This window comes from Corvus cornix, chromosome 23 (genome assembly GCF_000738735.6).
Source record: "Corvus cornix cornix isolate S_Up_H32 chromosome 23, ASM73873v5, whole genome shotgun sequence".
Taxonomy (NCBI): domain Eukaryota; kingdom Metazoa; phylum Chordata; class Aves; order Passeriformes; family Corvidae; genus Corvus; species Corvus cornix.
In genome coordinates this window covers 4,015,790-4,043,566 of record NC_046352.1, presented here as the reverse complement: position 1 = coordinate 4,043,566, position 27,777 = coordinate 4,015,790, and the positions used below count along the sequence as shown (strand labels likewise).

Here is a 27,777-nt window from a genome sequence, read left to right as displayed (position 1 = left end):
ATGGGGATGGGGAACTGGGAATGGGAAACCGGGAATGGGAATGAGGAACTGGGAATGAGAACCGGGAACTGGGAATGGGAACCGGGAATGGGGATGGGGAACCGGGAATGGGGAATGGGGACTGGGAGTGGGGGAATGGGAATGGGAAACCAGGAATGGGAACCAGGAATGGGGAACCGGGAATGGGAAACTGGGAATGGGAATGAGGAACTGGGAATGAGAACCAGGAATGGGGAATGGGAACCAGGAATGGGGAATGGGAACCGGAATGGGGGAACTGGGAATGGGAACTGGGAATGGGAATGGGGAACTGGGAATGGGGAACTGGGAATGGGGAACTGGGAATGGGAATGGGGAACTGGGAATGGGAACTGGGAATGGGGACTGGGAATGGGGAACTGGGAATGGGGATGGGGAACTGGGAAAGGGAATGGGGAACTGGGAATGGGGAACTGGGAATGGGGAACTGGGAATGGGGATGGGGAACTGGGAATGGGGAACTGGGAATGGGGATGGGAAATTGGGAGTGGGAAATTGGGAATGGGAAATTGGGAAACTGGGAATGGGGATGGGAATGGGAAATTGGGGATGGGAGTGGGAATGTCCCAGTCCCAAGGCAGAGCACGCTCGGTGTAAACAGGCACTGGGGAAGGCAGAATTCCAGAGCTGCAGAGATTCCTTGGGTTTCACTCATTTCCCTGAAAATTCCCTGGGATGGTTGGGGTTGGAGGGACCTTAAATCCCACCCTGGGGACACCTCCCACGATCCCAGGCTGCTCCAGCCTGGCCTGGGGCACTCCCAGGGATGGGGCAGCCACAGATTCCCTGGGAATTCCATCCCAGCCCCTCCCCACCCTCACAGGGAAAGATTTATTCCCAAAATCCCATCCAGTCCTCCCCTCTGGCACTTCAAATCCGTTCCCTCTTGTCCTAAAAATCATCACCATCAGCCCGAGTTCCCTTCCCTGGAATAACAGCGGGGTCACTGTGGGGTCAGGCTTTGTCGGGAGCAGCTCCTCGGATCATTCCCAGCTCATTCCCAGTTCCACTCCCAGCTCATTCCCAGTTCCCTGCTGGTTTCCAGGAGCACCTGCTGAAGGAAGGGATGGCCTGGCTGGACACGCAGGCCCCAGGAGAGCCCCAGTACTGGCTGCCCGCCCTCTTCACGGAGCTCTGCTCCCAGGAAATCACTCCTGAGGAAGCCAAGGAGGCGATTCCATGACTGGAATTCCGGCTGGAATCCTCGGGAGGCTCCTCCAAGGCCCGGAAGCACCGGGACAGCGGGACTGGAAATAAAGAGTTTTGTACAAAAATGATTGAGCTTGGGAGGTTGCCCTGGATCCATCCCTGCTGGATTCTCTCCCTGGGTTCGGGTGGAAATGCTGCTGCTGCTGCTGGAAAATGAGCAAAGGGAGCGGAGTCTCAGAGGATGCAGGTGGGATTTGCCCTGGGAAATGGGACTTTGGCTCTGGAATTTTGCCTCCCAGCAGTGGGAAAACTGCTCTGTAGCACCTCTGAAGTTGTTATTCCAGGAGGATTCCCACTAAGGAACAGCACAGGCTCCGTTCTGCCAAAACAAAACTTTATTGCACAAAAAAAAAAAAACCAAAAAAAGGAAAAAAAAACCAAAAAAAAAAGGAAAAAAAAAAAACCAAACCCAAACTAAAACAAAACAAAGAATCTTATGTACAATAGATACAAACAAAGATCTCCGAGTGACTCTTGTGCATATATTTGTTTGTTTTTTCAACTCCATTTAAGTCTAAAAATCTGGTTCTGCTAAAACATCTCTGCCTACAGCAGTGGCTCGAGGATTGTCACTGGGGACGGGGCCACGAGGGACAGACGCTCCCTACGAGCTGAGCTGGGGGAGCAGAGCCGGGATAAGGCATTTTCCAAGCATTTTCCAGGCATTTTCCAGGCATTTTCCGTTCCTGGGATGCCGGAAAAGCTCCACAGGCGCCGCCCCCGGGGCCGGGACAGCGCCAGCCCCGCCCCGGCGCTGCTCGGGTGACAAAGGTGACAAAAGGTGACAAAAAGTGAGGAGGTGGCGCCTCTTCCCAAGCTGATCCCGAATTCCTTCACCTTCCGGGTGTGGCAGAGCCTCCCCTCAAGGGTTAAATCCAAAGCGGCCCCGGGGGACTCGGATAAAGGGGGAAAAAAACCCCAACTTGTTCAGCCACACCGGAATCCCTGAATTTTCCACCTTTGTGCCCAGTCCTGGCAGGGCTGAGGGGAATCCCAAATCATCCCAAGGGGGTTTCTGCTCCTCCCGGCCCTGCTGCCCTCAGGAGGAGGATCCCAGCCCGGGAAGTTCTCCCAGCACCAGCCGGAATCTGAACTGGGGCCAAACTGGTGGGGAGGAAACCGGGAGAGGGCGGAATGTGCAACCTGGTGCTCGGCTTTCCGTCAAAGCTCCCGAAAAAACTGCTGGGATGGGAGGAGAAATAAAGGTAACGAAGCTCTTAATTAACCAAACTCTGCTCCAATCCATCCTCCCGGGCTCAGCTCCCTGGGAAATGTGGAATTTCCCACCTGGGGGACGGCACAGCCGCCTCTCCCAGGGGTGACCGTCACTCACGGGACAAACCCTGCTCGAAACAGTCCAAATGCTCCCCAGAAATGTGGGATTTTACAACGTTTGGCAAAGGAATTTGTCCCTCACGACTCCAGAAATCCCCTCGGGAATTGGGAATTGTCCGGGGTGGCAGCAGGGAAGGAGGGAAAGGAAAGGTGACACTGACTCCAAGGGGGGAGCAGAGAATTCCAGGTGAGGAAAAACGGCTCCAGCAGAAGAAAAAAATCCTCCTCAAACGCTACATCCAAACCAAGACCTGACAGAAACAATACACAAAGCCATCTGCTAAAGTGCCCCCCTCCTCATCCTCCCTTTCCCAAACCTCCAGGATGGATCCACGGATTCCTGCGGTTCCCTCTTTCCACACCCGAAGTCTCCAAAGTGCCCCAGGGCTCGAGGGAAGCTTTGGGGAGGGAGCCCGAATGCCAGCAGTGCTCTTTTATCTTTGGTCTGCCTAGAAAAAGACATCGGGGAGGCTCCAGCTCTCCCAGATTTCACCTGGACACACCCTGGACTCATCCAAGCACTCCCACGGCTCCAGGGAAGGGCTCCCTCCCTGCCTAGGAACAGAAAAGCTCTCGAGGATTTGCAGTCTAGAGCTCATTCTTTAATCAAATGGAGAAAAAAAAACCTGGAAAACAAAAAAAAAAAAAAAAAAAAAACCAAAACAAAACAAAAAAAAAAAACAAAAAAAACCCCCAACCAGTGTAGGTGTTCTCCAAAAAAAATAATGACCTGATGCCACATGCCAGGAAGTACCTTTGTCCAAGAGGAGCCTGTCCCAAGCTCGGATTTTTCCCATTTTCCCCTGGGGAATTCTCTCGGGAGTTCTCCTCGCCATCCAGCGGAGCAGTGGAGGAGGGAGGGAGGGAAGCAGGAGCATCCCCGCAGCTTTCCCTGCCCTGGCCTGGCTTTGGTGGAGTCTCCGGGGCCCTGGGCCGGGCACAGACGCCGCTGGAGCTCCCTCAGGCTTTGGAGCAGCCCTGAGTGTCCGTCTCTGGCTCCGAGGAGCTGCTCTCCGAGTCCATCTCGGCGCTCTCCTGCTGGTGCTTGTCCTGCAGCCGCTGCCGGATCCCCTGCAGGCGCAGCAGCAGCGCCTGGTAGTCGAAGTGGCCTCGCTTTTCCCCGAAAGGATCCTGGGAAAAACAACACCGGGGATGAGCCTCGTGATGCGGGGAGTTACTGTGGGGAGCGGTGATGGGGTGAAACGGGAAAAAATCCCAGGGTTAAGTCCCATCCTGGGGTGGATCCCGTCCTTAAATCCCCCCTGGAGAGGGTCCTTAAATTCCTCCTGGAGCTGTGGATCCCATCCTTAAATTCCCCCTGGAGAGGGTCCTTAAATTCCTCCTGGAGCTGTGGATCCCATCCTTGAATTCCCCCTGGAGAAACTCCTTAAATTCCTCCTGGAGCTGTGGATCCCATCCTTGAATTCCCCCTGGAAATCTCCTTAAATTCCCCCTGGAGAGGGTCCTTAAATTCCTCCTGGAGCCGTGGATCCCATCCTTAAATTCCCCCTGGAAAAACTCCTTAAATTCCCCCTGAAGAGGATCCTTAAATTCCTCCTGGAGCCGTGGATCCCATCCCTAAATTCCCCCTGAAGAGGATCCTTAAATTCCTCCTGGAGCTGTGGATCCCATCCTTGAATTCCCCCTGGAAAAACTCCTTAAATTCCCACTGGAGCTGTGGATCCCATCCTTGAATTCCCCCTGGAAAAACTTAAAATTCCTCCTGGAGCTGTGGATCCCATCCTTGAATTCCCCCTGGAGAAACTCCTTAAATTCCCCCTGGAGCCGTGGATCCCATCCTTAAATTCCCCCTGGAGAAACTCCTTAAATTCCCCCTGAAGAGGATCCTTAAATTCCCCCTGGAGCTGTGGATCCCATCCTTGAATTCCCCCTGGAAATCTCCTTCAATTCCCCCTTCCTGCCTTCCACCGAATCCAGGTGAAACCAAACCCAGTTCCAGGGCTGGGAGAAGCCCCTGGAGAGAGTCTCAGCTCCAGGCTTTGTAAAGCTGAGCCCAGAGAAGATCCTGAGTGCATTCCCTGTGGATTACCCACCAGAACCTCCCGGCTCCACGGCTGATCCAAGCCGGGATACGGATTCCACGGCACGACCCAGGTGCAGATGTGCTGCACATCTGTCTCCAAGCACAGATCCTGACCCAAAACCTCTCCCAGACCTTTCCCTGCGGCCGTGTCTTGGGGCCAGCACTCACCTGCATGGTCTGGCCCTGCAGGTACAGCCTCTCTTTGCACACCCCCTCGTAGAAGTCGTAGTATTCCATGAAGGATTTCTCCATGACGCCCCTGGGACAGGCGGAGAGGGCAAACGGTCACGGCGGCCCCGTCGCCAGCCACGGGACAGCCTGGCTGTCCCCAGAGGGCTGCAGGGAGGGGACAGAGCCCGGATCTGAGGGGGACCTTCCCTCCAGGAATTGGGATTTTCCCTGGCACACGAGGCCCGTTGGTTCCCAAATCCAGGCGGAGCTCGGTGCCACACCCCCCCCCCCCAGCCCAGTGCAGCTCCCGGGATCCGCCCCCACGGAGCCGAGCAAGCCCCGGCATTTGGGGAAAAACAGCTGGAAAATGGGTGCTGCTGCCCCCCGCCCCCCCAGGCCCTGCCCATCCCTACCGGAGGGGCTCGGGACAGGGACACTTCCCCTCGAGCATGTCACACACGGCCACGCGGATGGTCTCGTGCCGGATGCACTCGTTGTAGTTCTTGCTGTCCCCGGGGTGCCGCTCCTGGAAAACCATTGGGGATGGTGGGGGCAGATCCCAGCTCTGCATCCCTGCTGAGCACTCCAGATCCCACATTCCATCCCTGCTGAGCGCTCCCGATCCCACCTTCCATCCCTGCTGAGCGCTCCAGATCCCACATTCCATCCCTGCTGAGCGCTCCAGACCCCACATCCCATCCCTGCTGAGCGCTCCAGATCCCACATCCCATCCCTGCTGAGCACTCCAGATCCCACCTTCCATCCCTGCTGAGCGCTCCAGATCCCACATCCCATCCCTGCTGAGCGCTCCAGACCCCACCTTCCATCCCTGCTGAGCGCTCCAGATCCCACCTTCCATCCCTGCTGAGTGCTCCAGATCCCACATCCCATCCCTCCTGTCCACTCCACATCCCAGCTCTACATCCCTCCTGTCCACTCCAGATCCCACATTCCATCTCTCCTGTCCACTCCCAATCCCAGCTGTGCCAGAGGCAGAGACAGCTGGGAAAGAGCCCAGTGATCCCAGTCCCAGGCTGGGATCTGCCCCAGGAGCTGGGAAAGAGCCCAGTGATCCCAATCCCAGGCTGGGATCTGCCCCAGGAGCTGGGAAAGAGCCCAGTGATCCCAGTCCCAGACTGGGATCTGCCCCAGGAGCTGGGAAAGAGCCCAGTGATCCCAGTCCCAGGCTGGGATCTGCCCCAGGAGCTGGGAAAGAGCCCAGTGATCCCAGTCCCAGGCTGGGATCTGCCCCAGGAGCGAGGTGTGGAGGGAGGCTGAGGCTCTCACCTGCTCGAAGCCCGGCTCGTTGTGATAAGGGTTCTCGGTCATCAGGGACTGGATGGAGATAAGGACCGAGGAGATGCTCTGGGCCGGGCTCCAGGCAGGGCCTGTCCACGTGCTGGGGCAGGAGAGCACAAAACCAGCAATTAATTAATGAATTAATGAATTAATGGTGGCCCGGGGAGCATCATTCCTCCAACAGCAGAGCCCAAAACTCCTGTGGGACCACAGCTGGATCTGAGGGAATGCACAGGAAAGGGACTGCAGCCCTCCCTGGGCACAAACTCCAGTGCCCAAGCCCTCCTTCCGTGAAGAATTCTTTCCTGATGTTTCCATGACTCCAGAACCATGGAACCCCAGAACCATGGAATCCCAGAATCACGGAATCCCAGGAACCAGCGAGGTTGGAAAAGCCCCTTGTAGACCACCCAGCCCACCCCACGACCCAACCCCTCCTCACGAACCAAACCCCAGCCCCGAGTGCCACCTCCAGGCTCTGCCCAACCCCGTGCAGACGATTCCAGTGCCCAACCACTCCGTCAGCGAGGAATTTTTTCCTGATGTTTCGCCCAAACTTCCCCTGGCACGGCTCGAGCGTGTCGTGGCGCGTTCCCGGGAGCAGAGCCGCCCTTACCCCAGGATGCTCAGGCAAACCTTCCCGTTGCGGTAGAAGTTGGGGTTGAACCTCACGGTGTTGTTGCCCGTGGTCATCAGCTTGACGCGGGGCGGGTGGATGGGGTAATCCGGGGGGCAGCGGAACAGGAACAGGAAGAAGCCGCCCTCGTAGGGGGTGTCGAAGGGGCCGGTGATCAGCGCGTGGATCTGCGAAACAGCGGCGGCCGGCTCGCCCTGGGCTCCCGATCCCGCGCTCCATCCCTGCTGAGCGCTCCCGATCCCGCATCCCATCCCTGCTGAGTGCTCCCGATCCCGCATCCCATCCCTGCTGAGCGCTCCTGATCCCACATCCCATCCCTGCTGAGCGCTCCTGATCCCGCATCCCATCCCTGCTGAGCGCTCCTGATCCCGCATCCCATCCCTGCTGAGCGCTCCTGATCCCGCATCCATCCCTGCTGAGCGCCCGATCCCGCATCCCATCCCTCCTGAGCGCTCCTGATCCCGCATCCCATCCCTGCTGAGTGCTCCGATCCCGCATCCATCCCTCCTGAGCGCTCCCGATCCCACATCCCATCCCTGCTGAGTGCTCCGATCCCACATCCCATCCCTGCTGAGCGCTCCAGATCCCACTCTCCATCCCTGCTGAGCGCTCCAGATCCCGCATCCCATCCCTGCTGAGCGCTCCAGATCCCACTCTCCATCCCTGCTGAGCGCTCCCGATCCCGCGCTCCATCCCTCCTGAGCGCTCCCGATCCCGCATCCCATCCCTGCTGAGCACTCCTGATCCCACTCTCCATCCCTGCTGAGCGCTCCCGATCCCGCATCCCATCCCTCCTGAGCGCTCCCGATCCCAGCATCCCATCCCTGCTGAGCGCTCCAGATCCCGCATCCCATCCCTCCTGAGCGCTCCTGATCCCACTCTCCATCCCTGCTGAGCGCTCCAGATCCCACATTCCATCCCTCCTGAGCGCTCCCGATCCCGCATCCCATCCCTCCTGAGCTCCCCCGATCCCACATCCCATCCCTCCTGAGCTCCCCCGATCCCACATCCCATCCCTCCTGAGCGCTCCCAATCCCGCACTCCATCCCTCCTGAGCTCCCCCGATCCCGCATTCCATCCCTCCTGAGTGCCCCCGATCCCAGCTCTGGGCTCCAGATCCCGCATTCCATCCCTCCTGAGCGTTCCTGATCCCACATTCCATCCCTCCTGAGTGCCCCCGATCCCAGCCCTGCGCCCTTGATCCCAGCCCTGCATCCCTGCTGAGTGCTCCAGATCCCAGATTCCATCCCTCCTGAGCGCTCCACATCCCATATTCCATCCCTCCTCTCCCCTCCACATCCCACATCCCATCCCTGCTGTCCACTCCACATCCCACATTCCATCCCCCCTCTCCCCTCCACATCCACATCCCATCCCTGCTGTCCACTCCAAATCCCACATTCCACCCCTCCTGAGCACTCCACATCCCAGCTGTCTCTCTGTCCCTGACCAGCATTCCCAAATCCTCCTCAGAGCCTCTTCCCGGGAATGTGCAGCCGCTGCTGCGCCCTCCCACCTCCCCTCGCCCGCTGTGTCCCCCTCCGGTCCCACACTCCCAAACACGGGATCTTGGAATGCTCTGGGATGGAAGCGACATTAAATCCCATCCAGCTCCATCCAGGGCCACCTCCCGCTATCCCAGGTGGCTCCAGCCTGGCCTTGGACACTTCCAGGGATCCAGGGGCAGCCACAGCCAGGAATTTCTCCCCAGTGTCCCATCCAGCCCTGCCCTATTCCAGTTTGAAGCCATTCCCTGGCTCCTGTCCCTCCATCCCCTGTCCCCAGTCCCTCTCCAGCTCTCCTGGAGCCCCTCCAGGCCCTGCAAGGGGCTCTTCCATTTAACCCCATCCCAACACCCCCAGGAAAGCCGGAGCCTTGCTGCTCCCTCATCCCGACTTCTGCCAGGACACTAAGGGAACATTCCAGCTGGGAAACCATCCCAAAAACCCCGGAGAGCCCCGCAGGGAGGAGGAGGAGGAAGCTCCAAACCTTCCTTACCTTGGTCATGTCGTGGGGATCAGGCACAACGAACATTCCTGGGGGTGGCTCCTTGTAAATAGACATGATATCCCTGGAAAAGGGAACAGGAATCAGCTGGGATCGCCCTGGGATGGGCCCGGGGGACAAATCCCTGCAGGGCTGCAAAGGGACAGACTTTTAAACTGGGATTTGGGAGGTTTTGTGCTGGCTCCGAGTGGTTTTTGGAGGAGCTCCTTTAATTGATCCCCAAAACACGGGCGAGGCATTCCAGAGGCACCGAGCACACCTGGATGAGCTCACAGCTGGGATTCTGCCACCTCCAGCACCCCGAATTAAAATCAAATGAAATCCCCACCGTGAATTCCCCTCGGGAACTCGTCCCCAACTTCTCTCAGGTGAGGTTTGGGATTTCACCTCTCCCTGCCGAGGTTTTCCCTCCTCACACCCGGATATTTCCAGGAGCCCTTTCTCCCCTGAGTCATTTATTCTCCCCAAGCCGTGACTCAACCGCTCCCGGGAATGTTTTGCTCCGATGAATTTGGAGTTAAAGGATCAGGGCACGGATTCCAGAGCTCCCAGGGAGCTTCTTCCCCTCCCAAACCTCATCCCAACAACCTTGTTCTCCAAGAACTCGGAGCAAACGAACCAAAACCCAACAAATCCCCTCCAACTCCACGCAGATCACGGATAAACCATTAAATTCCATCCTCCCAACCCTTTCTCCCACAGTCAGAGCTTCCCACTCCACCTCTCTTCCCCTTTGGGAAGCGGCCAGAGTTCGGGGAGGCTTCAAGGGGAGAGCAGCAGGAGAAGCCTCTCCCTTCCCTGCCGTGGGGAGCTCCGGGCTGGAAACTTCCCAAAAACCTGGTGCCACCTCTGGGAGACATTATCCAAGCTCCAGAGATGAGCAGGAGCCTGGCAGGCAGAAATTCCTGCTCCGAGGGAGAGGGACTTGGTGAATCAGAGCCAGCGTTGGGAGCGCCTGAGCTGATCCCTCATCCCAAAGGGGATCCTGGGAAGCTCAGGGCGGCCACACGGGTGGGCACTGCCAGGAAAGAGGGGGAATGTGGGCAGCTTTGGGTAGAAATATCTTAATTTGGTCATCGTGGGGCTGAGGAGCCGGATCCAATCCCAGATTGAACGGGGGGCTGCCAGCGACGCCGAGGGCGGGATTAGCACCAAGGAATTCTGCTGGGAGACAGCCCGGGGGTGGCCCAGGGGGACCCCGGGGGGGGCAGCTGTGACACCCATCCCCACCCAAACAGCTGGGCAGGGACATCCCAGGCCGGGAATTCCAGGCGGTTCTGGACAGGGCTTGGAACAACCTGCGATAGAGGAAGGTGTCCCTGCCCAAGGCCCCTTCCAACCCAAACCTGCCCGGGATTCCGGGATTCCAGGGCATGGTGGGGACCGGGGGCTGTGCCCAGGAGAGACCCGGGGCACGGGCAGGGACCGGGGGCTGTGCCCAGGAGAGACCCGGGGCACGGGCAGGGACCGGGCTGTGCCCAGGAGGATCCCGGGACACGGGCAGGGACCGGGGGCTGTGCCCAGGAGAGACCCGGGACACGGGCAGGGACCGGGGGCTGTGCCCAGGAGGATCCCGGGGCACCGGCAGGGACCGGGGGCTGTGCCCAGGAGGATCCCGGGCACGGGCAGGGACCGGGGCTGTCCCAGGAGACCCGGGCACGGCAGGACGGGGCTGTGCCCAGGAGAGACCCGGGGCACGGGCAGGGACCGGGGGCTGTCCCCGGGCCCGTCCCCAGGTCCCCATCGCGGCTGCCGAGGGTCGGTGCGGCCCAGGGCCCGTTACCGGCCGGCGGGGCCGAGCCGAACGCCCCCGCCGCGCTCCGGCCTCGCTCCGTGCCCGGGGCAGGGCGGCCCAGGCCCGGGCCCCGCGGTGCCGGTACCGGCGGCTCCGCTCACCGTTTGATCCGCAGCAGGCAGGCCGGGCTGGGCCGCTCGCTGTCCCAGTCGCCGCTGACCGTGGGGTCCCAGAAGGCGGAGTGCGTGAGGAGCGCGGCCCCCGCCGCCGCCGCCGCCATCGGGGCGCCGCCGCTCCCGGGGGCCACGCCGGTGCCGGGCGCCGCGGCCGCGCCGAAGCCCGCCGCCGCCCAGAGCTCGGCGGGGATGAAGACGCCGGGGGTCCCCGCGGCTCCGGCGGCGCTGGGGGAGGCGCTGCCGCCGCCCGCCGCCAGCACCGCGGCCGGGGCCGGGGCCGCGTCCTCGGCCGCCGGGCTCTCCGCCATTGCGGCCTCGGCCCGCGCCGCTTCCGGGACTCCGCACCACCGAGGCGCGCGGCCAGAGCGGCCCCGCGCCGCCCACGCTCCCCGCCCCCGGGCACCATAGAGTGTGTGGCGGAGCGGCTCTTCCGCAGAGGCGCCTTGGCGGTAAGGGAGAGTGGAAGCTGCGACAGCGCCCCCTGGTGTGGAGGAGGTCTGGCGGGCCGGAGGGAAAAAGGGGAGTTCGGGATTTTTGGGGATTTTTGGGGAAAGAGGGCGTTTAAAGAACGGCGGACAAAAAAGGGTGGGGAAGACCTCTGGGATCGGCACTCGCCACGGGCCCGAGGCTGCCGGAGCTCAAGGAGTGTTTGGACAACGCCCTCAGGGAGGCCCAGGGGGGGATTTTGTGCAGGGCCGGGGTTGGACTGGATGATCACGGCTGGATCCTTTCCCACCCGGGATATTCGCTGGTTCTGAGATGATCCAATCCAACCGCTGCCGTGGCCTCGCTCACCCACGTCCCCAAGTGCCACATCCACAGGGATTTTAAACCCACCAGGAACGGGGCCTCCATCACGGCCCTGGGCAAGCTGTGCCAGGGCTGGACCCCCTTCCAGCGGGGAATTTTTTCCCAAAAATTCCAACCTAAACATTTTCTAGCACAACTTGAGGCTGTTTCCTGTCATCCTGTTTGTTGGGAGAAGAGGCTGAGACCCTTCAGGGAAGTGCCAGACGGGGCTCAGGGTGCTGGGGACACAGGGAAGGGGTTGATCCCGGGTTTGATCCCAGTTTTGATCCCAGCATTGGGATCAGGCAGCACCCAGGGGGTTCCCATGCCCAGCACCCTCAGGATGGAAAACAGCCGGATCAGAGAGGTGTGAGAGGGAAAAAAGGAACATTCCTGGTGCTCCCAGGGACCCCGGAGCTCTTCCTGGGCTCTCCCAGGACCATCCCAATCCTACAACAGCCCCAGCCCTGCCTGAGGCACTCGGTGCCGTCCGCAGCTCCAGCTCCAAGGTCGCTCTTGCTTTGCAGGGATACGAGGAGCTCCTTTTCCATTTTCCCAGCAGTCGGGGAGGGTAACTGTAACTCCTCACCCCGGGTAACAGTGTTGTTCTCCCGGACACCCGCCAAGATTCCCAAAGTCCCCGGTTTTGGTTCACACCATCCCGCCCAGAATCCAGGGAATTCTCCCTCTCCAGTTCAGCGAGTGTCCCCGAATTCCTTCTGCTCTCACAGCCAAATTTCGCCAAATCTTGGGAGATTTTTGAGCCAGGTTCTCCTCACCCCCTTCCCTTCACGGGAATTCCAAGCAGAGCCGTCCATCCCTGTGTCCCATTCCCATTCCCAGGAATGTGCTCCCAGCCCCGGGAAGGTCACAGCCACTGCCAGAGCCTTTGGGCACAAGCAGTGGCTGCATTAATTTAATTACCCAAAGCAGGTAATGAGCCAAGATCCCTCAGGGCTGCCCTTCCTTAAAGGTGCAGCTGCCTCACCCCAAATCCTGGGATTCAGGTGGGATTTGGGAATTTCTCCTCCCTGGTCTACTCCAGGGTTTTAAGGGGATGAGGCATGGAAGAGGTGGAGGATAAAAAGCCCCTGAGCCGTGGGGTTTTGTGGGAATTTGGCTTTGAGGAGGGACACGGACAGCGTGACCCTGAGACCTCCATGGTGAGAATTCCCATAATGGGGGCACTTCCTGGGAATTCCGTCCTGCCAACACCCTGCCATGAAATCCCGGAATGGTTTGGGTGGGAAGGGAACTTAAATCCCACCCACTCCCACCCCTGCCATGAGCAGGGACCTCCCACCATCCCAGGCTGTTCCAACCCGGACACTTCCAGGGATCCAGGGGCAGCCACAGCTTCCCTGGGAATCCCATCCCAGCCCCTCACAGGGAGGAATTTCTCCCTATTATCCAACCCCAACCTCCTCTCATGGAGCTTTGCTCTCCCAGGGCCCAGCTTTGGGGCGATTTCTGTAGCTTTGAGTTAAGTTTCCCTCCCCATTCCCACTCCCCATCCCACAGCTGGCATTTCCCACCCTTCCACCAACCCAGGACCAAGAAGGCGAAAAAGAAAGGCAGAAAAAAACCCCCCAAAGCTGCGATTTCTTTAGAGAAACCCTTTGTTTAATGGTCAGGCTGGAGGGCTGTGCTGGAGGACGCCCCGAGGGCGCGGCGGGGAGCTCCGGGAGGCCGCAGCTGTCACATGGCAAAGAGGATCAGGAATGCCACCATCAAACAGAAGAGCCCCATGGCCTCGGACAGGGCGAAGCCCAGGATGGCGTAGGAGAAGAGCTGCTGCTTCAGGGATGGATTCCTGAATCCAGAAAAACAGAGAACACAGGGAATCAAAGCAGGGGATGCCCCAAACCAGGCGGGATTCCTGGGGCTGGGAGCACAGGGAAGGGATTGGGAGCACACATCAGTGTCCTGTGGGACAGAGAACACAGGGAATCAAACCAGGGATGCCCGAAACCAGGCAGGATTCCCAGGGCTGGGAGCACAGGGAAGGGATTGGGAGCACACATCAGTGTCCTGTGGGACAGAGAACACAGGGAATCAAAGCAGGGGATGCCCCAAACCAGGCGGGATTCCCGGGGCTGGGAGCACAGATCAGCGGGTGTGCAGGGAGCAGCTGGAATGGGATATCCAGGGTTTTCCCCTGTTTTTAGGGATGTTAAGGCCTGAGTTTATCTGGCAGCTGGTGGGACCGAGCTGCAATTCCAAGATGCTCTGCTCCTTGCAGAGGCAGCAGAGCTCCGGAGGGAAGCTTGGAATGAATCAGGAGGTGGATTCAAAGAATCGAGGAACTTTTAACAGCATAATGGATTCATGTAAGAGAATAATGGATTGTTTTAGTAGATTAGTGGATTATTTTAACAGAGTAATGGATTATTTTAAGAGAAAAATGGATTCTCCTAATGAAACAATTATTTTAATAGAATACTAGATTTTAACAGAATGGATTATGTTAAGAGAATCAGGGATTCTTTTAAATACAATTATTATTTTAAGGGAGTGGATTATTTTTAAGAGAACAGCGGGTCATTTAAAGAGGATGGATTCTTTTAAGAGAATAACGGAATGTTTTAATAGAACGGATCATCTTAATAGAACAAGGGACCATTTTAACAGAACGCATTCGTTGCATAGAAGAACGGACCATTTTTAGGGTCCCCTTTTATACCCCAAGGGCTGCTCCACTTAAAACCACCCTCCACAGGCAGAGCTGGCCACAAATCCCAGGGAAAAACTCCACCCCGGGCGGGATCCCCCCCTGACCTGGCGTAGCCGATGATGAGGCTGCCGAAGACGGTGCCGATCCCCGCTCCCGACCCCGCCACGCCCACGGTGGCGGCTCCGGCCCCGATGAACTTGGCGGCCGTGTCGATGTCCCGGGACACGGCGCTGCTCTGGAAGTGCCGGCGCAGCAGCTGCGGGGAGGGCACGGCCGCTGCCTGCGGGGACAGGGCGGGGACACCTCAGGGACCCGCACGGGAAGGGGCGGCGGCGATCCCGAGAATCGAACGGAATCCCGCTCCCGAGACTCACCTGTGCGGTCTGAGGCTCAGGTCTGCCGAAAACAGACACGGACACTGGCCTGGCCAGAGCCCTGGAGCAGCATCGGAACTGCAGGAAACACGGACAGGTCAGGGGGTTGTAGGAGCAGGGAATGTCCAGGGATGCGCAAGGATCGTCCCCAATCCCACCCTGGCTGAACATTCCCGCAGCTCTGTGGGGCTGTGATCGTTGCCCGGGAGCTGTTCCAGTACCCCACCACCCTCTGGATGAAGCACTTTTCCCTAAAATCCAACCTAAATCCCTCCAGGCACTCCCTGGGTCCTTGCAGGGAGCAGAGATCAGCGTTCCTACACCTGCATGTACCTGCAGTAGCCCTCAGGAAAACACAGCTGTTTTATGGAGCATTAAAATCCCCTGAAAACATCTCAGCTGTGACACAAGACTGAGAAATAAAGGCGTATCAACAGGGGGTATTTCTATTTCAGCCACTTGGATCAAGTCCATGAGCAGTTCCAGCCCCAGGAATTCAATTATTACCACATTTCCATACATTTTCCTCCTCGAAAGGAAGGGATTCCTGAGTAACTCTGTGGAAATCAGTGAGTTTCTGCTGGGAGCAGCCCTTGGGCCTGCAGCTCACTCCCATCCACTCACATGGTGTCACCAGAGGTCACCTTGTTTCCCTTCTTCCTTAAATCCAGGCTAAACGAACCCCCAGGATCCCAGCTCAGCTGGGGGTGCCCAGGAAGGTGTTTGGCACCAGGCACCGCTGAGAAATCCCATATTCCCACCGGGAATCATCCCTCCCCCCCGAGGGACGGCCACCTACCAGCACTGGGGAGCCGAGAAGCGCCACGGGAGCCTGCATTTTGCTGGATCTAAAACAAAGAAAGAGCAAAATAAACAAAAGCCATTGGGATTCCTGGCGTTATTGTCCCCAGTCAGCCCCCCCTGGGGTCAGACCCACATCTGACCTCACAGGTCCATCTGCTGTCCCCACCACGGTCCCCAGGGCTGTGTCCTCACCGCGGCTCTGTGTCCCCTCTCTGTACCCAAGGCTTTGACCCCACCACGGCTCTGCGTCCCCACGGCTTTGTCCCACTGACCCCACCGCGTCCCCGGCTGTCCCCGAGGCTCTGACCCCACCGTGTCCCCCCGGTTTTGCCCCCACCGTGTCCCCGGTTGACCCCAAGGCTTTGCCCCCCGTCCCCTCCGTGTTCCCCGCCGTCCCCTCAGCCCTGCCCCGCACGGCTCCGCGCCCTCCCTCTCCCGTTAATCCCCGCTCGGTGCCTTCCCCGGGCAGCCCCAGCACTGCTCCTCCCGCCACACCGGCGCTCTCACAAAGCGCCGAGGGCAGCGCAGGCCCCACCGCCCGCCTGGCAGCGAAGGGCACGACCCCAGCGAGCAGCGGCCGGGCCCGCGGCTCTCCCCGGGAGCCCGGGAGGCTGCGGCGGGGGGCGGCGGCCGCGGGGCCGGGCCGGGCGCGGGTCGCACCTGCGCGGGGTCCGCTCGGGGCGGCGGCGGCGGCGGCTCTGTGGGGAGCGTCACCTTGGCCGTGTCCCCCCCGGCGTCCTCCGCGCCCATTGGCTGCCGCCGCGCGCGCGCGCCCGCTCCCGCCGTCCCCATTGGCTGCCGCCGCTTCCGCGCGCCCGCCTCCGCGCGTCTCATTGGCCGAGCCCCGGCGAATGCCCGGCCCCCCGGCATCCGGGGACGGCGGGAAGACGGTGGGAGGGCGGGGTGGGAAAGCGGGTGGTGATTGGTGGGTTGTGGGCGCCCGGCGGTCGCTGATTGGGTGAGGCAGCTGTCAATCCCGCGGGCGGGGCGGGATCCAGGGTGGGGCTGGGGAAGGGTTTGGGATGATGGAAAATCCAACGGGAGACGGGGCTGGAGCCGCGCCCTGGCTGAGGGAAGCGGGACTGCCCAGCCTCCAGAAGAGGAGGCTGAAATAGCGAAAGGGTGCGTGTGAAGAGGCTGGAGCAGGCTCTGCTCCATGTGGCCCAGCAGTGGCACCAGAGGAGCGGGCGGGAACTGATGCCCGGGAAGTTCCACCTGGACAGGAGGAAAAACTTCCTTGGGGCAGCGCCCGAGCCCTGAACAGAGACCAGAGGGGGCGTGGAGTGTCCCTCCCTGGATACTCCAGCACCGCCTGGACACGATCCGGTGCCTCGTGCTCTGGGATGGCGCCGGTGGAGCAGGGAGGTGGCACCAGGGAAGGCTCTGCGGGACCAGGAAAGGAGGTGCGGAGACCTCACAGCACCGAAGGGGCTCCAGGGAATAGGACAGGGACCCTTCAGCAGGAGATTTAGGGACAAGACACAGAGTAATGCGTACAAATTGAAAGAGGGGAAGTTTAGATTGGGTGTTGGGAAGGTGGGGGAGGCCTGGGATGGAATTCCCAGAGCAGCTGTGGCTGTCCCGTCCCTGGCAGTGGCCAAGGCCAGGCTGGACACTGGGGCTTGGAGCAGCCTGGGACAGTGGGAGGTGTCCCTGCCCATGGCAGGGGCGGGAATGGGATGGGATTTAAGTTCCCTTCCCACCCAAACCATTCCATGATTCCATGACAGGTGATGGAAGTGCCCAGTCTGGGGATGTCCCGGTCCGTGTCCCGGTCCCGGGGATGTCCCGGTGCCTCTCCCCGAACTACGAGTCCCAGCAGCGCCGGGCCCGCCCAGGGGTGGGGCCGGGCCGGGCATCCCGGGCGGGGGCTGGGGGGGGCTCCGCCTATTCCCGGTCTTCCGTCGCTCCCGCAGCCCCGGAGCCTCCGGGCCGGCCCTCGGTGAGTGCGGGGGCAGGAGGGGGTCGGGCTCCGGTGTCCCCATCCCGGGGCCCGCTGTCCCGGGGGGTGCCCGGGGGGTGCCCGGGGCTGCCCCGCCGGAGGGGACAGCGACACTTTCACTTTCGGTTCCCGCTGTGCCCGGGCCGGGGGCGGGGAGCGTCCCGGCATCGCTGCCCAGGCTCCTCCGGGATCCCGGGATCAGCGGGGACACACCGGGACACCCCGTGTCCTGCTGTCCCCAGGCTCCATCGGGATCCCGGGATCAGCGGGGACGCACCGGGACACCCCCGTGTCCTGCTGTCCGCCGCGGCTGGAAGGTGGTCTCGCTTGGGAAGGAGGAATCCCGGCGTTTTCCTGCATCCCCGGGACGCGCCGGGATAATGAGGAAAACGGGGAAAAAGAAGGAAAAAGCCCACGAATCGTCAGGGAGGGGCTGGACTGTGAGCGCCGGTGAACACCGGGATCGTCCCGTGACCGGGGCTGGGAGCGGCGCGGCCCAAGGCGGGGCTGGGTTCATTTCCCTCAGGATCACGAGCATTTCCCAGCTCTGGGTACCTTTTCCTTTCCAAGCCCATCCTGGCCAGTCCCAATCCACGCTCCTGCCCGATTTTCGGGCGCAGAATGCGGGCACTTCCTGCGTGACGCCAAGAAAGGGTCCCGGGGAGTTCATTTCCATGGAAAACTTCTGGGTTGGAGCTGACCTGGGGCCTGAGGGAGCGGCTGGAGCCGCGTCAGGGTGGATTTAGGTTGGATTTTAGGGGAAAGTTCTTCATCCAGAGGGTGGAATAAGCACTGGACCAGCTCCCCAGGGAATGGTCTCATTCCCGAGGCTGCCAGAGCTCCAGGAGGGTTTGACCAACGCTCCCAGGGATGCACAGGGTGGGATTTTGGGGTGTCCTGCAGCATCAGGAGCTGCGCTGGATGATCCCTGTGGATCCCTCCCAGCTCAGGCCATTCCGTGCTATAATCCCATGGATTTGAGAGCGGAAAATCCAAGCGGACCCCTCAGAGGACCTGCCAGAGTGTCCCCAGAGTGGCGGGGGGACAGCAGGGCAGCCCCTGAAACCTCCGCCTGTCCAGAGGGGCTTTGGATTGGGTCCCACGGACCCAGCAGCGCTTCATCCCTGTCCCTTCCTCCCTGCAGAATTCCAGCATGGAGGATTCCCCCGAGGAGCCTCCCAGCTCCTGCGTGCTCCTGGAGCGCTGCCACTTCTCCCAGGTGCTTTTCACCAACGTGGAGAAGTTCTACGTGCCCGGGACGGACGTGACCTGTCACTACAGCCTCAGCCCCGGCATCGTCCCCCGCGGGAAGGACTGGGTGGGGATCTTCCAGGTAGGAAAATCCCGGGAAAAAACCGGGCCAGGAACGCAGGGCTGGGACTTTGGAAGGGCGGGGAGAGGCGGTGGTTGGGTTGTTCCTTCAGTGGGTAACGATGGAACGGCTTTGCTGTGGAGCCCAGCGGGGATTTGTTAGGGTAGGAAGGTGAAGAGGGGCTGAGCTAGGTCTGATCTCCTGAAATTCCTGGTTTAAGACACAGGGAACCCCAAAATTCACGTTTTAAAAACACAGGTAACCCCAAAATTCACATTTTTAAACAGAGGTAACCCCAAAATTCACGTTTTAAAAACACAGGTAACCCCAAAATTTCTATTTTAAGACACAGGTAACCCCCAAATTCCTGGTTTAAAACACAGGTAACCCCAAAATTCACATTTTTAAACAGAGGTAACCCCAAAATTCCTGATTTAAAACACAGGTAACTCAAAAATTCACATTTTTAAGCACAGGTAACCCCAAAATTCACATTTTTAAACACAGGTAACCCCAAAATTTCTATTTTAAGACACAGGGAACCCCAAAATTCATGTTTTAAAAACACAGGTAACCCCAAAATTGATATTTTAAGACACAGGTAACCCCAACATTCCTGGTTTGAAATACAGGTAACTCAAAAATTCACATTTTTAAACAGAGGTAACCCCAAAATTCACATTTTAAAAAGACAGGTAACCCCAAAATTTCTATTTTAAGACACAGGTAACCCCAAATTCCTGGTTTAAAACACAGGTAACCCCAAAATTCATGTTTTTAAACACAGGTAACCCAAAATTCCTGGTTTAAAACACAGGTAACTCAAAATTCACATTTTTAAGCACAGGTAACCCAAAATTCACATTTTTAAACACAGGTAACCCAAAAATTTCTGTTTTAAGACACAGGTAACCCAAAATTCATGTTTTAAAAACAAGGTAACCCAAAATTGATATTTTAAGACACAGGTAACCCCAACATTCCTGGTTTAAAATACAGGTAACTCAAAAATTCACATTTTTAAACAGAGGTAACCCCAAAATTCACGTTTTAAAAACACAGGTAACCCCAAAATTTCTATTTTAAGACACAGGTAACCCCCAAATTCCTGGTTTAAAACACAGGTAACTCAAAAATTCACATTTTTAAGACACAGGTAACCCCAAAATTGATGTTTTAAAAACACAGGTAACCCCAAAATTGATACTTTAAGACACAGATAGCCCCAAAATTCAGAATATTTTAAGGCAGAAGCTTTGAGGCTGAAAGGTGAAGGTAACCCAAAAATCCATGGTTTTTAGACACAGGGAATCAAAAAATTCATGTTTTAAACACAGGTAACCCCAAAATTCCTGGTTTTAGTTACAGGTAGCTCAAAAATTCACATTTTTAACGCAGGTAACCCCAAAACTCATGGATTAAGACACAGATAACCCCAAAAATTCATGTTTCTGAAACGCAGGCAACCCCAAAATGAATATTTTAAGGCAGAAGCTGAAAGGTGAAGAGGGACTGAGGCAGGTCTGACTTCCCTGGGTGCTTCCCGCAGGGAATTCCAGAGGTTTCTCCCCATTTTACCTCTTTAATCCTTTCCCAACCCATCCCACACCTCCACCGTGATCAGCAGTAAGCGCTGGAAAGAGGCAGCTGCAGGTGCAGGAAAGGTTCCAAAATCCCCGATTTGTGAATCCTTGGGCCAAAAATCCCACTGGAATTCTGATTTTCCTCCTTGAGGTTTTCCCAGGGTTCCACAGGATTGAAACAGGGTGGAAAGGAGGGATTTTGGGGGGGGATTTTTGGGGGGTTTTGCAGCCCCGGAGCAGAGCAGGATTTGTTGTTTGGGGCCCCTTCTGGTTCCCAGGAGCTGCAGGAGGCTTTGGAATCCCTGAGGAGCAGCACGGAGAGGCTGGAGCTGGAGCTGAATTCCCTGAAATCCGAAAACCGGGCCCTGAAGGAGCAGGGGGGCTGCAGGGAGGCGGAGCTGCAGCGGTGAGCGCCGGGAATTCCACGGGAATTCGCCCCCAGGGCTGGAATTCCCATCCCTAAAACCCCTGGGTGTGTTCTGGTCTGTCCTGGGCAGGCTCAAGGAGCAGATCCAGGGAGTGAATTCCGACAAGGAGCGCCTGGAAGGGAGGCTGAGGGCAGCCCTGGAGCACCTGGATCAGCTGCAGGTAGCAAGCGGGATTCCCTGCTTTCCTGGGAATTCCAATGGAATTCCAGTCCCTTCCTGGAGACCCCTCCCCCTCCTGAGGGGTCTCCAGCAACGGAATGAGGGGTTTGGTTTGGATTTTTTGAGTTCTTTAGGAAAATGCCGACTTTTGATGGGGTTGAAGCTCCAGAAATCTGAATTTCCAAGAGAAACTCGGAGGATTTTATTCCCTAAAAAACTCCCCTGAAGTGACCCAAACCAAGATCCTGCCAAGGATCCAGGCAAAAAAACCCCACTTCTGTTTGGAAAAACATCCTAAAATTATCTCCAGCTCTGGGATGAAACCAAACTGGGAGCTGGGAGGGGAGAAAGGAGACGGAAAATGGTTTGGTTTGGGATTCTGGAGACACAGAACAATGGGAAAACCCATCCGGCTGTGGATCCTCTGGTTTTTCCCTTTGTTCTCTGAGCTCCCAGCCTTAAAATCTCCTCATAAAATTCAGGAATCTCTTCAGATGATGGAATAATCTCCTTTTTCCCCAGTCCAAAGTGTCGGATTATGAGAAAGAAGTGGAAAATCTCTCTCGAGCGGAGCAGGACAAGACGAAAGCAGCTGCAGAGTTTAAAGGGAGAGAATCAGGAGCTGCTCCAAACCTCGGCTCAGCACCAGGTAAAGCCTTCCCTGCAGGGGCTGAGGCCGGGAACAGCTCCAGATCCGGCTCAATCCTTGGAAAATCTCAGGAATTTTAGGAAAAGAGAGATCTCCGTGGTGGCTCTGGGCACAGGCACTCTGAGTTTAGATGCAAACGCCTCGCCCGGGGCTCGCTTTGGGAAGGAACCTCTCCGTAAATTCAGCTTCTGTCCTGATCCCTGTGGGGTCAGCTCGGGGATGAAGGGAACCCCAGGGAATTCAGGGATCCTGGGCAGTGCCTTTGGTGCAGAATTGTTGCCTCTGAGCAAAATTGTTTCAGGAATTGGGTTTAGGGGAAAATAAATTACCCAAAATCTGTCCAGGCTACTGCCCTTCCCTTTTCCCTTTTCCCTCTTCCCTCTTCCTTCTTCCCTCTTCCCTTTTCCCTTTTCCCTCTTCCCTCTTCCCTCTTCCCTTTTCCTTTTCCCTTTTCCCTTTTATTTATGGGGAATAAAGGCAGCGAGCATGGGGTTATCCTTTTATTCTCCCTTTTCCCAGGATTTCCCTTTTCCCAGGATTTCCCGGACCTTTCTTCCCGCAGAACCAGCCCCGGGATGTGCTGGAGCAGCTGAGGGAGCAGCAGGGTCGCATCCAGGCCCTGCAGGAGGAAAGGCCGAGGCCTTTTCCATGATTTCCCGTTTCCCAGGATTTCCCTTTTCCCAGGATTTCCCTTTTCCATGACTTCCTTTTTCCCAGGATTTATTTCCCAGACCTTTCTTCCCACAGAACCAGCCCCGGGATGTGCTGGAGCAGCTGAGGGAGCAGCAGGGTCGGATCCAGGCCCTGCAGGAGGAAAGGCCGAGGCCTTTTCCATGATTTCCCGTTTCCCAGGATTTCCTTCCCAAACCTTTCTTCCCACAGAAACAGACCCAGGATGTGCTGGAGCAGCTGAGGGAGCAGCAGGGTCGGATCGAGGCCCTGCAGGAGGAAAAAGCTGGAGCGAAGAAGGAAAACCAGGTGGGAACTGGGCCTGGCTCTCCCTGAGGGCAGCAGGGCTCCGAGCCCTCGGCCTGGGGGCAATTCCATGAATCCTTTGTCCAAAAAGCTCCCAAATTGTGCCTGGATGGGCAGCAGCAGGGCCAGGGAGCTGCAGGCACCTCCCAGGGATAAGGAATTATGGAATATTGGGGTTGGAAGGACCTTAAATCCCACCCAGGGACACCTCCCACGATCTCCAGCCTGGCCTGGGACACTTCCAGGGATCCCAGCTTCTGTGGGAATTTCATCCCAGCCCCTCCGCACCCTCACAGTTTGGAATTCCACCCCAAAATCCCACCTGATCCCACCCTCGAGCAGTCTGAACCCATTCCCCCTCATCCCATCCCTCCTCCCTCCCTGATTTTTCCAGCCGGAGCAGGGCCGAGCTCCCTGCAAATCCAGAGCAGTTCAGATTCCCATGAAGGGGCTCAAAGTTCCATCCAAATGTGATTTTTTTCTCTTTCCCCTGGGATATTCCCCTGGGAATCCCCTGGGCCCTGCAGGATCTCCGGGATGAGAACGAGGTGCTCCGGAGGGAGCTCTCCCGGCTCCAGAGGATTTCTCCCGGCTCTGCTCCCTCGGCAGCTCCAAGCCCAGCTCCTGCAGAAGGAGAGCTCCTCTTTGGCAATCCCTACTCTGGTGAGATTCCTTGGAATTCTGTCCCGAAATCACAAATCCGGGGCAGCAAATTGGGGGAAAAAAATCCCATTTTTACAGCACCTCCGTGAGCGTGAGGAGGCTTCGGCAGCTCCAAAACGCTGCCAGGTGTTAAAAACGGGGATCAAGGGAGGATTTTCTGCCAAAAGAGACAAATTTTCGCCGATTTATCCAGCTGGGATCAGCTCGTTTGTGGATTTTATCCCATTTCCAGAGTCCTAAATGCCGAGCTTCAGCTCCAGGGCCACATTCCCGTGTTCCAAAAATCACCAATGATTTTATTCTGCATTTTGCTGGGGCTAAAATGGAATTTTTTTTTCCTTCCTCCAGCTGCAGGAGGAAAACTGGGAGCGGGAGCTGAGGTGAGTAAAGGAATTCCAGGCAGGAATTGGGGTCTGGGGACAGGAATTGGGGCTTTGGGGGCAGGAATGGGGGAGTTTGGGGTTGCTTTTTTACTCTATTTTGCTTTTTTACTCTATTTTGCTTTTTTACTCTTTATTTTGCTTTTTTTGCTCTTTATTTTGCTTTTCTGCTCCTTTTTTTTGCTTTTCTGCTCTTTGCTTTTTGCTTTTTTTGGTCATTTTTGTGGGGTTTCGTTCTTTTTTTCTGATTTTTTGCCTTTCTTTAATTTTCCTCCTTTTTGCATTTTTCTTCTTTTTTCTTTTTTGCCTTTTTTTGGCTTATTTCCTCTTTTTTCCTATTTTTTCCTCTTTTTTCCTTTTTTTTTCTTTTTTCCCTTTTTTCCCCTTCTTTTCCCTCTTTTTTTTCCTTTTTTCCTCTTTTTTTCCCTTTTTTCCCTTTTTTCTTTGTTTTTCCTTTTTTCCCCCTTTTCCCCCTTTTTTTTCCTTTTTTTTCCTTTTGCTCCCTTTTTAATCCTTTTTTTATTCTTTTTCCCCTTGTCTTCCTTTTTTCCTTTTCTTCCTTTTTTCCCTTTTTTCTTTTTTTTTCTTTTTTCCCTCTTTTCCCTCTTTTTTCCTCTTTTTTCCTCCTTTTTTCTCTTTTTTCCTCTTTTTTCCCCTCTTTTTTCCTCTTTTTCCCTCTTTTTTCCTTTTTTTCCCTCTTTTTTCCTCTTTTTTCCTTTTTTTATCCTTTTTTCTCTTTTTTCCTCTTTTTTTATTCTTTTTTCCCCTTTTTTTCTTTTTTCCCTTTTTTCCTTTTTTTCCCTTTGTTTTCCCTTTTTCTTCCTTTCCTTTCCTTTCCTTTCCTTTCCTTTCCTTTCCTTTCCTTTCCTTTCCTTTCCTTTCCTTTCCTTTCCTTTCCTTTCCTTTCCTTTCCTTTCCTTTCCTTTCCTTTCCTTTCCTTTCCTTTCCTTTCCTTTCCTTTCCTTTCCTTTTCCTTTCCTTTCCTTTCCTTTCCTTTCCTTTCCTTTCCTTTCCTTTCCTTTCCTTTCCTTTCCTTTCCTTTCCTTTCCTTTCCTTTCCTTTCCTTTCCTTTCCCCCCCCCCTTTTTCCCCCCTTCTTTTCCATCTCTGCTCTGGTTTTTTGGGATTTCAGCCTTCCCTCAGGAAGTGCCCCATATGTGAGGAGGTTTTTCCCGAGGATTTGCCCATGGGGGACTTGGAGGAGCACATCCAGAGCCACCTCCTGGAGTGCCCCATCTGCAGCGAGAGCTTCGACGGGGCCTCCCCGCAGGTGTTCCGCGACCACATCTTCTGCCACAGCCTGGAATAACCCTCAATTCCTCCTTTTCTGCCCCAAAATCACCCCAAATCACCCAGCCCCTGCTGCTGATTCGGAGGTTTTGCCCCCCACCCCCCCAAAATAAAAAGGGTCGACAGAAAAATCCCCGTCCTGAACCCAAACCTTGCCTTGAAGGAATTTTATGTCCTTGTTGAAAGAGCTAGAAGTCCTAAAATTTGGGGGTTTTAGGCCTTGTTAAACAATTTAAAACTCTTAAAACTGGGGGGGGGTTTAGGCCTTGTTAAAAGATTTAAAAATCCTAAAATTGGGGGGTTTTAGTCCTCATTAAAGAGCCAGAAGTCCTAAAATTGGGGATTTTTAGTCCTTGTTAAACAATTTAAAACTCCTAAAATTGGAGGGTTTTAGGCCTTGTTAAACAATTTAAAACTCCTAAAACTGGGGGGTTTTAGGCCTTGTTGAAAGAGCTAAAAGTCCTAAAATTGGGGATTTTTAGTTCTCATTAAAAGAGCTAAAACTCCTAAAATTGGGGGGGTTTAGGCCTTGTTAAAAGATTTAAAAATCCTAAAATTGGGGGGTTTTAGTCCTCATTAAAGAGCCAGAAGTCCTAAAATTGGGGATTTTTAGTCCTTGTTAAACAATTTAAAACTCCTAAAACTGGGGGGTTTTAGGCCTTGTTGAAAGAGCTAAAAGTCCTAAAATTGGGGATTTTTAGTTCTCATTAAAAGAGCTAAAACTCCTAAAATTGGGGGGGTTTAGGCCTTGTTGAAAGAGCTAAAACTCCTAAAATTGGGGATTTTATCTCCTTGTTAAAAGATTTTAAAATCCTGAAATTGGGGGTTTTTAGTTCTCATTAAAAGAGCTGAAACTCCTAAAATTGGGGGGTTTTAGTCCTTGTTAAAAGATTTTAAAATCCTAAAACTGGGGATTGTTAGTCCTTGTTAAAAGATTTAAAACTCTTAAAATTGGGGGGATGTTTAGGCCTTGTTAAACAATTTAAAACTCCTAAAATTGGGGGGGTTTAGGCCTTGTTAAAATATTTAAAACTCTTAAAATAGGGGATTTTTAGTCCTTGTTAAAAGATTTAAAACTCTTAAAATTGGGGGGATTTTTAGGCCTTGTTAAACTATTTAAAACTTCTAAAATTGGGGATTTTTAGTCCTTGTTAAAAGAGCTAAAACTCCTAAAACTGGGGGGTTTTAGTCCTCATTAAAAGAGCTAAACTCCTAAAATTGGGGATTTTTAGGCCTTGTTAAAAGAGCTAAAACTCCTAAAATTGGGGATTTTTAGGCCTTGTTGAAAGAGCTAAAACTCCTAAAATTGGGGAGGTTTAGTCCTTGTTAAAAGATTTAAAAATCCTAAAATTGGGGATTTTTAGTCCTCATTAAAAGAGCTGAAACTCCTAAAATTGGGGGGTTTTCCTCTGCTAATTAATCGGGGTCCAAGGGATGGGGTGTGGCGCAGGAATTTCCATTTTTAGCCTGAAAACCCCCGATTTTCACGGCTTTTCTCTTTCATCTCTGAGGGCTGAGCAAAGAGCAGGAGCCTTTTCCGGGATTTTCCGGGATCCTGTTCCACTCCTGGAATGCAGAATTAATTACAGACACTTCCAAAATCGCCAAAGCAAACTTTTGTATGTAAAAAAAAAAACCCAAGGAGATGGGATTTCTCTTGGAGATCTCAAAGGTTAGGGCTGGTTTTAGGGTGAAAATCATTCCCTCAGCATTCCAGGATGAGGAAAACCTGGAATTCCTGCCCAGGGATATTCCCAGAGCCCACAGGGAAGCAGGAGCTGAGGATAAAAACCCCCTGGGGATCCTCGCTGAAATCAAATCCTGAATTTGGGTCATTTTGATGCCCCTAAACCTCATGGATTGCCCAAGAAGAGCCTGATCCCAACCCCAAATCCCTGGAATTTTCAGCCTTAAGTGCCTTGGGATAGCAGCTTATCCAATGAATATTTTTATTTTCCTTCAGGATTTTCAATTCCTGCTTAAAAGCTCTTTTTTTGGGGGGGGGTGGGGGGTGTGGGGTTTGTTTTTTTCCATGCAAACACAGCTGGGTGAAAATTCATCCTGGATTTTCCTGCTGAGGATCCGAAGCCATAAAAAATCCTGGAGTTTGTATGGAGATGTAAGGAATATTTAGGGTTAAAAATAAGGTTTTTATCAGAGTTCTTCTGCCTGGAGGGGTGTGATACTGAGGAGCTTTATCCAACGAGACCGAACAGAAAATAACCTCAAAATAAAACTGAAAAAAAATCCATGGAAAATACCTCTGGAAATGATGTTGGAGTCTGTTCATCCTGGAAAAAACCTGGAGTTCTTGGGCTCCTCTGGGAGCTATTTGGGGGTTTTTTTGTGTGTGTGTTTATTACAAAAATATTTAAATTCTGAATAATTTTAGCCTTCAAAGGGGTGTCCCTGGGACATTCCCTTGGGAATCGGTGATGAAGGGCAGAGGAAAATTTGGGATAATGGATCAGGAAGCCAAAAATCCCAAAGCTCGGAGAATAAAGAGGGATAAATCCCGTTATTCTGGATAAATCCTGTTATTCGGGATAAATCCCGTTATTCCTTGTCCCACAGCAACGGAACCCTGGAAGTTTTTAGGGTTGGCAAAAACCTTTAGGATCATCCAGCACAGCCGCGATTTTTTCCGCCTAGACCAGGAAAAGGAGCTGGAAACCTCCTTGGAATGATGGAATATTTGCAATTAAACGTTTTCTGTGTCCGTGTTTTACGGTGATTTGTTCCTCCCGTGCGTCCCTGGCTCGTCCCCAGCCCGATTTCCACCCCTGAACACCCAAATTAATCCCAACCAGCCTCGTTGATCCCTCTGTTTTTCAGGAAAACGCTTTTTTCCCCCTAAAGTTTTCCACGTTCTTTTCCCCCATCCCTTGAGATTTTCCCATCCTTTTCCCACTTTTCCCTGAGCTTTTCCCATCCTTTTCCCTAAGATTTTCCCCATCCTTTTCCCCCTTTCCCTGAAGTTTCCCCATCCTTTTCCCACTTTTCCCTGAGGTTTTCCACATCCTTTTCCCATTCCCTTGAGATTTCTCCATCCTTTTCCCACTTTCCCTGAAGTTTCCCCATCCTTTTCCCACTTTCCCTGAGCT

At 55.1% G+C, this 27,777-nt stretch overlaps 3 protein-coding genes across 3 annotated transcripts; 1 reads left to right on the top strand and 2 right to left on the bottom strand.

Moving 5' to 3' along the window:
- Positions 1 to 1,380: 1,380 nt before the first annotated feature.
- UBE2Z (ubiquitin conjugating enzyme E2 Z) lies at positions 1,381 to 10,960 on the bottom strand. The gene is made up of 7 exons (XM_039564665.1): positions 10,638 to 10,960; positions 8,733 to 8,805; positions 6,714 to 6,901; positions 6,086 to 6,197; positions 5,212 to 5,324; positions 4,796 to 4,886; positions 1,381 to 3,714 (listed from the first exon to the last, which is right to left on the bottom strand). Exons 1-7 carry the CDS (start codon positions 10,958 to 10,960, stop codon positions 3,544 to 3,546), a joined length of 1,071 nt encoding a protein of 356 aa, XP_039420599.1. The 3' UTR covers positions 1,381 to 3,543.
- Positions 10,961 to 13,037: 2,077 nt separating this feature from the next.
- ATP5MC1 (ATP synthase membrane subunit c locus 1) lies at positions 13,038 to 16,053 on the bottom strand. The gene is made up of 5 exons (XM_039564715.1): positions 15,954 to 16,053; positions 15,289 to 15,337; positions 14,490 to 14,567; positions 14,220 to 14,395; positions 13,038 to 13,254 (listed from the first exon to the last, which is right to left on the bottom strand). The coding sequence occupies exons 2-5, from the start codon at positions 15,325 to 15,327 to the stop codon at positions 13,140 to 13,142; spliced, it is 408 nt and encodes a 135-aa protein (XP_039420649.1). The 5' UTR covers positions 15,328 to 15,337; positions 15,954 to 16,053; the 3' UTR covers positions 13,038 to 13,139.
- A 1,008-nt stretch (positions 16,054 to 17,061) lies between these two features.
- On the top strand, positions 17,062 to 27,396 carry CALCOCO2 (calcium binding and coiled-coil domain 2). Its single transcript, XM_039564575.1, is given in 11 exon segments — positions 17,062 to 17,235; positions 18,380 to 18,568; positions 20,271 to 20,536; positions 20,628 to 20,718; positions 21,240 to 21,302; positions 21,304 to 21,366; positions 22,084 to 22,176; positions 22,312 to 22,344; positions 22,869 to 23,004; positions 23,353 to 23,384; positions 24,516 to 27,396. Coding segments are annotated over 11 exon segments (1,302 nt in total). The 5' UTR covers positions 17,062 to 17,076; the 3' UTR covers positions 24,693 to 27,396.
- Positions 27,397 to 27,777: the final 381 nt, after the last annotated feature.

Coding starts and splice junctions, on each gene's coding strand:
- UBE2Z (XM_039564665.1), bottom strand. CDS start 10,960: ATGGCGGAGAGCCCGGCGGCCGAGGACGCGGCCCCGGCCCCGGCCGCG. Junction 8,806..10,637: donor TGCCTGCTGCGGATCAAACG/GTGAGCGGAGCC, acceptor TCCCTTTTCCAG/GGATATCATGTCTATTTACA. Junction 5,325..6,085: donor ACGAGCCGGGCTTCGAGCAG/GTGAGAGCCTCA, acceptor ATGGTTTTCCAG/GAGCGGCACCCCGGGGACAG.
- ATP5MC1 (XM_039564715.1), bottom strand. CDS start 15,327: ATGCAGGCTCCCGTGGCGCTTCTCGGCTCCCCAGTGCTG. Junction 14,568..15,288: donor TTCTCGGCTCCCCAGTGCTG/GTAGGTGGCCGT, acceptor TGTTTCCTGCAG/TTCCGATGCTGCTCCAGGGC. Junction 13,255..14,219: donor CTCATCATCGGCTACGCCAG/GTCAGGGGGGGA, acceptor TTCTGGATTCAG/GAATCCATCCCTGAAGCAGC.